We start from the raw sequence: 12,899 nt of genomic DNA, 5'->3' as shown, positions 1-12,899 counted from the left end.
TAGCTGTGTGACCCTGAGCTAGTCACTTAACCTTGACTGCCCTGCCCCCCCCAAAAAAAGAGTTGTAAAGGATTTCAATGATAATCTAGTACAATGTGTACTAGAAAAAATTCTCTCTAGAATTCTCATATCTAATAAGTGATTATTTAGGCTTTGCTTTAAGAACTCAAATGAGGGGGAATCCAGTGCTTTTCTAGGAAGCCCATTCTACTTCTGGCTCTGTTAAGAAGTTTTTCTTTACAAGCCTAAATTCACATCTTTGAAGCTTCAAACCATTGTTTCTATTTTTGCCCTCTGTGACCAAGCAGAAAAAAAATCTAGTTCATCTTCCACATGACAGCCCTTCAAATATTATTTGTAACAGACAACTACTAGTTCTTCCGATAGCTAATGAACTCAAGGGCCTTCACCATCCTGTTGTCTTCCTCTGGGCTCTCTCCATGTTCTCAACGTGTCCTTCCTAAAGATATTGCACTCAAAACTGAAGACAACACTGCCCATGTCACTCTGCAGTTACGGCTATAAAGACAAACCGGATTCAGCTTCTTCCAAGACAGTTAAGTAAAGCTACTACAAAATGCTAAAGTAAAACTTTGTCACACTACCTGCTACTTACAGGAATGCCTAACTAAGCTCTATTTGGCTGACATCCCTCCCCCCACCCCCGACTTAATCTCCAATAATCTCCAAATAAATTATCTTACTTTGATATCAGATTCTACTCGCAAACAATATGGTTGATTTTGGTACTGCTGTATCTCTCCTGTTATTTCTGCAACTTTTCTCCTTTTGCTAAAGTTTATAAGTTCTTTTCCATGTCTTTTCAAAACCTCAGGATTGCCTTCTTCTGTTTTCAAGATATTTGTCAAATAAATCCCTAAAAGATATAATGAAATGTTTCAGGAAACATACACATAAAATTATACTTTCTCTGGTACCATTCCACCATTACTAACTGTACAATAAATAATAATCTATCAGGCCACCTCTCAAACACTATTCATTCACTCAAAAGCCATTTATTAAGTAGTTACTAAGAACAAGACACTGTACTAGATTCTAAGGAAGACATAGAGTAATTCAGTAATAGTCTTTGCCCACAAAAAGCTTATAATCTAGCAGAAGGTCTATGCACATATAGCAACACATATCATACAAATATCATAACACACACATATAAATATCATGCATACTAGATAATATTTAGAATATGAATAGAATATATAAGAAAGTATGTCAATTACAAAGTGATACACAGTGTTAGAAGAGTGGGCAAGAATATTGAAGAAGGAACTCTAGAAGAGGTAGCATTTTGAACTTAGGACTGGTAGTACAACAAAGACGGCTAGGTCAACGGAGCAACCACGTGCTGAGATACCAGAAGATACACAACAGAAATTCCTCTGTTATGAAAGAACAGCAATCAACTTAAATCCAGTTTGTGAAATCCTATACTCTAGACAACTTAAACTCAACATATCCAAAACAGAACTTTGGCTCTTTGCTCCAAACTTCCCTATTCCTAACACCTGTCAATTTCACCTTTGCAACATCTCTTGAATGCCCTCTTTTCTCCTCTGACACTGCCAGCTCTCTAGTGTGGGCCCTCATCACCTCCCGCCTGGACCATCCCAATAGCTTGCTGGTGGGTCTGCCTGCCCCACGTCTCTCCGCACTACAATCCACATTCCTTCAACTACTAAAGCATAGGTTTGACTAGGTCACGTCCCTACACAAAAACCTGCAATAGCTTTCTCTCAGCTCAAGATCTATTTGACCTTCAAAGTCCCTCATAACCTAACTCCCTCCCCATCAGTCTTCTTATACCTTAAGCATCCCTACACCCTCCCTTATCCCCTATAGTCCATGATCCAATGACACTGGCCTCATTGTTCTTTAATAAAACACTCCATTTATTGACTCTAGGCATTTTCACTGGCCATGACCCTCCTCCACCCCTTCCTGGAATGCTCTTGTCTCTCATCTCTGCCTCCTGACTTCCTTCAAGTCCCAGCCTGAAATCCCACCTTCTACAGGAAGCCCTTCTGGATCTCCCTTAATTCCATTACCTTTCCTCTCTTAAATACTTCCTATTTATCTTGAACATAGCTTGCTTGTATATAGTTGTTTGCATGTTGTCTTCCCCAATCCCTATTGTCTTCCTTCAAAGACTGTCTTTTGCCTTTCTTTGTATCCCAAGCTTAGCACAATGCCTGGTACACAGTAGGCATTTAACAAATACTATTTGACTGACTGAAATGATAAATATCACCCCCCCAAAAAAGATATAAGTAAGCCTCTTTCCAGACAGATCTAAATCTCACAAAATGAAGCATGCAGTAGGATAGCAAGTTCACATCTGTAAAGGTATCATCAGTTATGATAGAAAAGCCAATCAATTTTTTCACATTAAAAAAAATGTACACTACTTAACAGGAATAGTGGTTTTTCAAAAGAAATAAGAGTAATCCATAGTCTAAGACCTATTTTAAAAGGGAAGACCTATGCATAGAAGCTTCCCCTAGGGTAGACTAGGATGTGGCCTAGTAAATACAAAGTAAAGAACCTGAAGTGAAGTGGGGCTCGAGCTGTGCATGTGAAGTAGGTTCTTCCCCTATAGCTGTCAGTCAGAGTTACATAAGTACAGTAAAGTACTTAGATAAAGCCAGGTAATCTCTCTTATACTCCACAATCCTGGTGGAATGAAAGGGAGTGTCTGGGAATGGATCACAGGTGTTACTGCCACAGTTTAGGCATTTGGTGATCAAGGACCACACCAGACAATAGGAATGGACATAAAGTGGGGATGGACCTGGGAGAATTATGAAAAAAGAACCAAGAGGATTGGGAACTGCTGGGTTGAGTGAGAAAATGGTGGTATCTGTTACAAATATAGCAGTCTAGATGGAGAGTTGATTTTTGAGAACAAATAAGTTCAGTTAAGACAAAGTGAGTTTGAGATGCTGGCAGGGCATCCAGGTGGAGATGTCTAACCAGAAAATGTGGGTGCTAGACTGAAATGAAGGAGAAAGGAAAAGGATGGCCAGAGACACAGGAAAAGAACCAGGATATCATTGTGTCAGGGAAGTTAGGTGGGGAAAGACTTGAAGGATTCAAACCTGTCAGATATTAAGAAAGAGTGTCAAAGTAAAGTGCTAAAAAGGACTAATGGTATTTGATTATTAGATAGTCACTGATGTAGCGGTGAAAGAATATGAACAAATAGTTCTTAAAAAAAGAATTACAAAGTATTCATAACCATGTGAAAGAATACTCTAAATCACTAATAAGAGAAATGCAAATCAGAATAATCCTGAGGTTTTACTTCATATCCTATGAATTGGTAAGGATAACAAAAATGGCAGTACTCAACTTTGTGGAAAAATAGAACACGAATACATCGTGGGTGGAGCTGTGAAATGGTAAAACCATTTTCGAACATAATTTGTAATTATGCAAATAAGATGACTAAGATGTCCATATGCTTTGTAGCACAGACTCCATTAATGGGCTTATACCCCAAGGAAGCCATTGATAAGAATAAAGTCCCCACATATAACAAAATATTTATAGCAGCACTTTTTGTGAAAGCAAAGAATTGGAAACAAAGTAGATACCCATCAATTGGGGAATGGCTAAACAAACTGTGGTAAATGACTGTATTGGAATATTACTGTGTTATAATAAATGATGTGTGTGATGAATACAGAGAAGGATGGGAAGATCTGTATGAACTAATACAGGGTAAAGTAGGCTGAGCCCAGACAACAATATACACAGTGACTATTACAATGTAAATGGAAAGAACTAAACACCAAAAAATCAAAAGTGAATGTAACAAAACTATGAAGACCAAGCATGACTTGAAGAAATATGAGAAGTCACTCTCAACTTAATCCTTTGTGTTGGTCCACAGGTATTACACATATTTTTGGACTTTCTTAATGTATCAATCAGCTATGCTGCTTTTTTTTTTCCTTTCAAAAAATGCTTGGTGGAGGAGGAGAAAGGATCCTGATATAACTGTGATGATGTAAGAAACAGAAGACATCAATAAAGACTTTTTTTTTTTAATAAGAGGTCACTGGTGATTGAGACAGGAGTTTTGAGAGGAGAGGTGATGTTAATTATGGTAAAGTCAGACCACAGACTCTCAGTTCAAAGGGACCTTAGAGGGCCATCTGGTATAAAACCCCTCATAGTACAGAGGAAATTGGCACTCAGGGAGATGAACTGATTAGCCCAAGTTACAGAATTCATAAATGACAGACCCAGGAGTTGAACTCAAGGTCTCTCACTCCACATCCAAGACATCTTCCATTGTACCAGGCTGCCAGAAAAGATTACAGGAGGAAGCATGAGAAAAAATGAGTAGTCAGTATAAATTACTATTTTGGGAAGTCAGGCAGTAGGAATATCATGATTTTAAGATGGATCTAAGTGCATTAACAAAAAGAGGACAGAAGAAGCCTGAATATATAAGATAAACAAAATAAATTTGTTCATACATATACACACATGCACGCGTGCACACACACATTGCTCAACAAAAGAAGGCCTTCAATATATTCTGTTATTTCCTACATGTCTATCACTTATTCCAAAATACGAGTACAACTACTTTGTCCAAAAGATATTGATCATTCAATTAAAAATTTTAAAAAATAGTACTTACCAAAGAAAGGCACACATGGTGGATTAATAGACCTGAGTTTTGCCAAATATTTTTTATAGTGATCTTCACTCAGTTCATGAGCTTCCTCTAAAATTTTCTTTTGGCGGCTTGGAATTTGCTAAAAGAAAAAAAAATTATGAAGCTCATGTTCTCATATGAACTCACAAGTTTTGTCAAAAATATAGGAAGGCAAATAATACCGGTAAGATAAAAAACAACACATTTGATATCTCACAAAATTAGTGGGTATTGTACTAGTGTTGCTCTCAGACTGTATATATACATACAACAACAATTTGATTTCAGGTATACATTTTTGATAAAACCAGTTTCATAGACCACTCTTCCCTTTCCAAACTAAACTGTGAAAAAATGAATAAATCAATGAATGAAAAAACATTTATTAGGCATGTGATATATGCCAAGTACTTTTCTAACAGCTGGGAATACAAATAGAAAAATGCGGTAGTCCATGATCTTAAGGACCACACAATCTAATAGAAGAAGATAATGTATACAGTGAGGTTTAGCTGCAAGATAAAGGTTAAGTCATGGTATCAGACTATATAATTCAACCTACTTGTATTCTAATCCTCTTTCTATTCCTTGTACAATGTAAAAAGTATCTGTTACTGCATTAGAATTTCCTCATCAATAATCTTGAGATAATATTTGCATAGTACTTAGCACAGTACCCAGCATATAAGAGATGTGTAATAAATATTTGTTCTCTCCCCTTCCCTTTTTTAAAAAAATCAGGCAATTTCCTAAATGAGAAGCACTATGTGTTTATTATTATGTATGTATTATTGGAAAGGAAGACATTAAACATAACAATGCGAGATGTGCAGATTTAGAGAATCTACCCCAAATGTTCATATGGACTATTTGTACCCGACCTGTGGTAGAACATTCCGAGCTCATATTGGTCTGATCAACCACAGATGGACACACTGAACTTGACTCTAGCATAGTGATGTCATTTTGGTCCTCTTTGCAAACAAAGGACAACAATCAACCAATTGGAATGGATGACATTAAACATAACAATAAATCCATTATATTAATTTCAGTTCCCATGTATTCCAAAATACTAGGATAAATAATCTCATATATATGATATACATAATACACATCATATATGTATATGCACATATGTGTATATATACATACACACATAAATATATATGCTTTTTCTTCAATCTCTGCTTAATATCCCTATGTCCTTCCTTTCCTTTTCAACATATAAGAAAAGGGAACAATAATCTTGTTTCTTGAAATAGATCCCAAAACAAGTGTTCTAAGAAAAGTTGATAGTTTAAGGACCCTTTCAGTAGGATGGAGAGAATGAAGTTCAGGATGGGAGGGTAGAAAAGCATACAGGTAGTAGTACTTCCAGCAGAATATGGAATCATAGCATCTCAGAGTTGGAAGAGATCTGGGAGGTTGACTAGTCCAATTAATCTCTGAATAACAATTTCCCGTAACAGTAACATAACCAATAAGTGGTCATCCAGTTTTTGCTAAAGATTTACAGTGAAGAGTCATCACTAACTCTCCTGGCAACATATTTAATTTTTGGATAATATTTAATTTTTAGGAAGGTTTTCTTTTTATCAGCCCCCATGATGCCCCTTTGCCATTTCCATTTCTTTTCTATGTGACAGTGCTTGAAATTCTTGAAGGCAGCTATAATATCCTCTCCTAAGTTTTCTGTTTTCCAAGCCAAACAATCCTAATTCCTTCACCTGATTCTCATATAACATGAACCTGAGGTCCTTCACTATCCTGGTTACCCACCAGCTTATCAATGTCCTTTCTGAAATGTGGAGTTCACTACTGAGTATTATTCTCCAGATGTGGTCTAACAAAGTGAAGACTCTTACTACCAGAGTTCTGGACAATATGCCTCCATATTTCTTTAAAGTGTCATTCTTTTATAGCCATTCATCTATATAGGTGAGGTGGGGGAAATATATAAAATATGTAAGTATATATAAATGTATGTTAAATATGTAGAATATATAAATAAAACTATATAAGTATCAACTTTCCTTCCTCCTGTTGCTGTTATAGATAATACATTTCAAAAAAACTGAATTTTGTGTTTTCTTTTTTCAAAAGAAAATAGACACCTTTGTTGTTACATCTATCTCCTTAGGTAGTTTATGTTTTTGGCAATATAAAACTTTAGGCTACTGAGAGTTTAGTTACAGCTGGTTTTTACTTATGTAGTTTGTTCCACTGATTTGTTTTTCTCTTTTTTTGACTAGGACAAAATAATTTTGATGATTATTCCTTTGTAGTCCATGTCTAGAGTTGATATTTGTGGATTTGATTTGTGTTCTGCTGCTGTTGTAAGTATTAATTGTATCAAATAGTTTATTAATTTTGCAAGGATTTGTAAGTAAATCATTCATGTCATCTGCAAATAGGGATAATCTTTTCTCCTTTTTGCCACTGTTTATTTATGCTTTTACTTTATTTCTGTTGCCTCACTGCTAGAGCTAGTATTTCTTTTTTTTCTTTTAAAGAATATTTTTATTTTATCTTTTCTAATTACATGTAAAAACAATTTTAAACATTCATTTTTAAAATTGTTTTTGAGTTCCAAATTCCCTCCCTCCCTTACCTCCTTGAGAAGTCAGTCATGCAAAAGATATTTCCATATTAGCCATGTTGCAAAAGAGAATACAGAGCCCCCCCACCAAAAAAAAAGAAAAGAAAGAAGGAAACAAGGAAAAAAAAGTTAAAAAAAAGTATTGTTTGATCTGCATTCAGATACCATCAGTTCTTTCTCTGGGAGGTAGATAGGATTTTTCATGAAAAATTCTTTTGAAGTGTCTTGTATCATCATATTGCTGAGAAAAGCTAAGTTATTTACAATTCATTATTGTATAAAATTGCTGTTACTGTGGATAAGGTTCTTCTGGCTCTGCTCACTTCACTTTTATATTAATTCATGTAAGTCCAGGTTGTTCTGAAACCATCCAGTTCATCATTTCTTATAGCACAGTAGTATTTCATCACAATTTCATACCGTTTGTTCAGCCATTCCCCAATTGATGAATATCCCTTCATTTTCCAATTCTTTGTGTGACTAACATTTCTAAAACAATGTCAACTAATAGTAAGGAGAGGAGAAATCCTTGGGAAAGCTTCTATTGCAAATAATTCTAGCTTTTGGTTTTAAATAGAAACTTTTAAAAAGTCATATTAAAAATAGACATTCTATGCTTGTGCTTTTTAGTATAAGGTCTTTTAACATCTATTGATAAAATAATGTAGTTTTAATGATTATATTAATTGCTTTCCTAATGTTGAATCAGTTGATTCCATGGTCTAAATTCATTTCAGTTAAAATGAAAAATTTGGAGGGTCGATTGCTTAGTCTTATTGCTAGGATTTTATTTTTAAAATTTTGTATCAGTAATCACTGGTGATAGCATACTATAGTTCTCTTTCTCTAATATATCTCTCCTGGTTTAGTTATCAAGACCATTTGCCTCATAAAAGAAACATGTTAAAGTGATTTCTTTCCCAAGTATGGAGAATAATTTGTGCAGCATAGGCATTAATTGCTGCTAAAACATTTGACAGTATTCAATTGTAAAACAGCCTGGAACCCCTTGGTAGATGCTTCATGACGTGTTCAATTGAACTTTCTGAGAATGGGTTAAGATTTCTACTACTTATTTGAGTATTTTATATTTCTGTCAATAGTCATGCATTTCCTTTACATTTTTCTTTATATTACTAGAACATAATTGTTTATTATGCGTCTCTTAATGTAGTCCAAATTTATATAAACATTTTTGGATAATACATTGCTTACTCACTAAGCTTGCAGCCCAATAAAAGTCCCAGACCCTTTTCAAGGAACAATCTAGCTACTCTTCCCTAATTTTCTACTTGGTGATTTTTTTTTAACTGAACACATTACATTTATCCTTAATAATTTCATATTTCTAGAGCCAGTCAAATGTTCTAGCTCACTAAAATATGGAGTTTAACTCTGTTAATCCAGTTTTTTGGCTCTCCATCCCAGTTTTGGGTCATCTATAAATTTTGAAAGTTTGCCTTTATCTTAGCCACTGATAAAACAGCATAGGGCCAAGTATAGATCCTTGGCAAAATCCACCAGGGAGTTCCTTCTAAGCTGATATGGAACCACTGCTGATTACACTTTAAGTTCAGTCATTCAATCAATTCTGAACTACCATCTAATTCATCTGTATCTAAACTATACCTCTCCATCTTGTCCATAAGAATAGCTTAACACTTGGTCAAATGCTTTGCTAAAATCTAAGTTAATTAACCTACAGTATTTCTTTGTATTTTGGATAATAACCTCATCCATAAAGACATTAAATAGTTTAGCATGACCTGTTCTTGAAGAAACCATGTTGGCTCTTTGTAATCATTTCTTCCTTGACAGCCCTAGGTCTATAATCCTATGTCTACAAATCATCCCTTGAAAAATATATTCTAGAATGTTGACAGGCATTGAAGTCAAGTTCAATCTCTTGCTTTTTTTTTTTGCTTTCTTTTTTATTTGTATTTTCTTTACACTTTTTGCTTTCTTTTTTTTATTTTTGAAAATCAGGACATTTGTCCTCTAATTCTATGATACTTCTCCTGTATTCTATAATCTTCAAAAAATTGCAAATAGTAATTCAACAATCATTTTAGCAGTGCTTTCAGTACTCAAGGATGTAGTCCATTTGGCATAGTAGTTTGAGCTTTTCAAGGACAAATAGGTGCCCTCTCACTGATCTTGGGTAAGAACCCATTAACTGTTTTCATTCTGTGCTTTCTAGTCCAAAGAGTATTCTCTTTGTCAGGGAAAAGAAGTAATCTATTAATGTTCTTCCAGCTACACCAAGTAGCTTCCTATCTATCCCTTCTTTAATACTGTTACCCAACAGAGCTTATAACTCACTGTCTGTCTCTGTCTCCATCTGTCTGTCTGTCTATCTGTCTCTCTCTCTCTCTCTCTCACACACACACTCTTCCAACTCTTTTTGTTGTTTTTCATTTTCTTTATTACTTGCCATTGCTACAATTGTCTTTCCATGCCTTAGTAAAAACTAAATTGTTAATCCTTGTGCATCCACAAGTCTTTTTTTGATAGCTTTCCCTCTTTTTCCTCCAGGAATTTTGTGTCTTCAGCAATTCATATCTCTCTGTCCTATTTTTGACCCATGATATACTACCTATACATTCCCCTAAATGCATGAAAGGTTCAGAGGAAAGTATATAAGAGCTTCTCTAGAGTTGTTCCTCTTATAGTATGAGAAAAGGATGAATTACTACACTTTCACCAGGGACTACAACAAGCTCAGTTATTTAAGAGAGTTGGATGGAGGGAATGAAACTGGTATCTTAATGATCAGTGTGGACCAAAGACAGGGAAAGCTTAGAAAAGAGGCACAGAGCCCACCAGATGGAGTTGTGGGCATGGCTGGCATAGCAGGAACCCAGTAGTGGGACCCTAGGCATGTTTCTCTTAGTTGAATAAGAGTAGTTGTGGCATCTGCACCCCTGAGGTGCAGCTTTCATTTTTCTGTTCACATTTCCCAATGCCAGAGAGCAAGTATATTTGCATAGGGTTAAGGGATATAGAGATGAGAAGACTCATAAATACTGGGTAGGGTGAACACATGTTGCAAGCTTGCTTCCTTCGACCCATTCCTACCTACACTAAATGCTTGTCTATACACTGCTACAGTCCCTTTTCTAATACCAGACTAAGACGAACCCTGATGAGGTCAAAGAAAAGTTTTAAGAGGACCTGGAGACCCTCATCATCAGTGTGCCAAAAGAGGACAAGCTTATAATTCTAGGTTACTTTAATGCTAGAGTAGGCACAGACTACCAGACATGGTAGGTAGTCCTTGGGAGGAATAGAGTTGGAAACAGCAACAGCAAAAGCAACAGTCATTTACTACTGAAGCCTTGTGTATCTCATGATCTTCTCATCACCAACACTATCTTCTGTTTACCTAAATACAATAAAACTATGTCATTGTAAGGAGAAAAGACAGACAGGATGTAAGAGTGATGAAGGCCATGTGTGGTGCAGAGTGCTAGACTCATCATAGACTTATCCTCTCCAAGCTAAATATTTGCATTCAACAAAAGTGGCAGCCCCAAGGCAAGATGACTACCAGAAGACAATGTCAGCAGATTAGAATGCTTCTCCTGATGTGAACAGTTCTTTGCTAACTTGGAGGGAAGGTGGGTCAACACATGATTGGCAACAGTGGAGCAGAAAAGGAATGGGCAACTTTCAGAGATTTGGTTTACAGCACTGCATTTACTCATCTGGGTCAGAATACTCACAAACATCAAGATTGGTTTGACAAAATTCAGAAGCTGCTAAATGAAAAATGAGAACTCTGCAGGATTTGCCAGTAGGATAGTTTCTGTCTCTAAGAAAGCAGCTTAACTTCATCAAAAGTAAAGTGCAGGTGAAGATTCAAGAGATGTAGGATTCTTAGCTCAATAAGAAGGCAAATGAAATTCAGTTTTACACAGAGAGTAACGATCCAAAGAACTTTTATGATTCCCTAAAAGCTATTTATGGACCAAAGATCTATGGTGCATATTAACTACTCAGTGCTGATGGAGCCATGTTGATTAGTGATAAGCATATGATCCTAGAGAGATGGGTGGAGCACTTCCATAGTGTGCTCAACAGATTCTCAAGAACCAGTGCTGAAGCCACTGACCACACACCTCAGGATGAAGTCAATCCCTATCTAGTTGAGCTTCCAGCTGAAGAAGAGGTTTTGAATGCCGTTGGGCTCCTCTCATGTGGCAAAGCGCCTGGTGTTGATTCTATTCCAGCTGAGATTTACAAGGCAGAGAGGCCGCTGCTCTTACAAAATCTAACTGAAAATTTCTACTATTCCCTGGGAGCTCCAGGATGCCTCCACTGTCCATCTCTATAAAGATAAAGGAAATAGATTGTCCTGTGACAACCACAGGGGTGAGAAGAGTGTCTCTCTCTTAGACAATGCTGGCAAGGTTCTTGCCAGAACCCTCTTTAATAGGCTGATTCTTCATCTGGAAGATGGCCATTGACCCAAGAGTCAGTGTGGCTTCAGAAGAGGCTAAGAAAGAGTTGATTTGCTGCCTGACAACCCCAGGAGAAATGCCAGTAGCAGAACAGAGCTGTGTACACAACAATTGTTGATCTGACCAAAGCTTGTGATACTGTCAGTCATGAGGGCTTATGGAAGATCATGGCAAAACTTAGTTGCCTGGAAAAGTTCATCTGTATTGTACATCAGTTTCATGGCAGCATGCTTATACGGGTTCTGGATAATGGACAATGCTCTTGAGCTTTCCCAGTCACCAATGGAGTGAAGCAGGGCATTGTGCTTGCTCCCATGCTTTTTAGCAGGATATTTTCAGTGATGTCAGACATCTTCAATGAGGATGAAAATGGCATCAAGGTCAACTACTGATGGTAAATTATTTGACTTGAAAGATTAAAGTGGAAAGAGAGCTGGTACGTGATTTTTTGTTCACAGATAATTGTGCACTCATTAGCCACTGAGGCTGAGATGCAACAAAGTAGGGATTGATTCTCTGTGGCTTGTGCTAATTTTGGCCTAACAATTAACAACAAGAAAAAAAAAATATAGGTTCTCCACCAGCTAGCACCATACCATCCATCAGTTACAGCAAATGGAGAAATACTGAATGCTATGGATAAATTCACTTACCTTGGCAGTATACTTTCCAGGGACATCCACATGACGATGAGGTTGACACATGCATTATCAGAGCTAGCTCATTGTTTGAGAGGCTCCAAAGGAAAGCATGGGAGAGAAGAGGTATTAGACTGCCTACCAACCTGAAGGTTTACAGAGCCACTATACTAACCTTATTGTTCTGTGCCTGTGAAACCAGGACAGCATACCAACATGCCAGGAAACTGAATAGGTTCCATTTGAATTGTCTTTGGAAGATTCTGAAGATCAACTGGCAAGATAAAGTGCTGGACACTGAAGTCCCTTCTTGAGCTAAACTGCTAAGCGTTCAAACTTTATTTCAGAGAGTGCAATTTCAACGGGCTGGCCACGCTGTTTAAATGCCAAATGTACGTTTGCCTAAAAGACTATTTTATGGAGAATTCACACAAGACAAGCGCTCACATGCAGGTCAGAAAATGTGACACAAAGACACTCAAGATCTCTCTGAAGAACTTTGG

The 12,899-nt window shown here is 36.7% G+C and overlaps 1 protein-coding gene across 2 annotated transcripts in view; it reads right to left on the bottom strand.

The window, feature by feature from the left end:
* The window catches only part of SOS1 (SOS Ras/Rac guanine nucleotide exchange factor 1), a 194,467-nt gene that overhangs the window by 21,709 nt on the left and 159,859 nt on the right, over positions 1-12,899 (bottom strand). For both annotated transcript variants that reach the window (XM_027865109.1, XM_027865110.1), the window contains exons 17-18: positions 4,676-4,793; positions 705-877 (exon numbers count right to left, since the gene is read on the bottom strand). In XM_027865109.1, coding sequence (XP_027720910.1) covers positions 705-877; positions 4,676-4,793 — 291 coding nt within the window. The remainder of the gene's footprint in view (positions 1-704; positions 878-4,675; positions 4,794-12,899) is intronic.

Source organism: Vombatus ursinus, unplaced genomic scaffold (assembly GCF_900497805.2).
Source record: "Vombatus ursinus unplaced genomic scaffold, bare-nosed wombat genome assembly UNPS02014778.1, whole genome shotgun sequence".
NCBI lineage: Eukaryota > Metazoa > Chordata > Mammalia > Diprotodontia > Vombatidae > Vombatus > Vombatus ursinus.
Note: the sequence above shows the minus strand (reverse complement) of the source record. Positions and strands in the feature narration are given on the sequence as shown.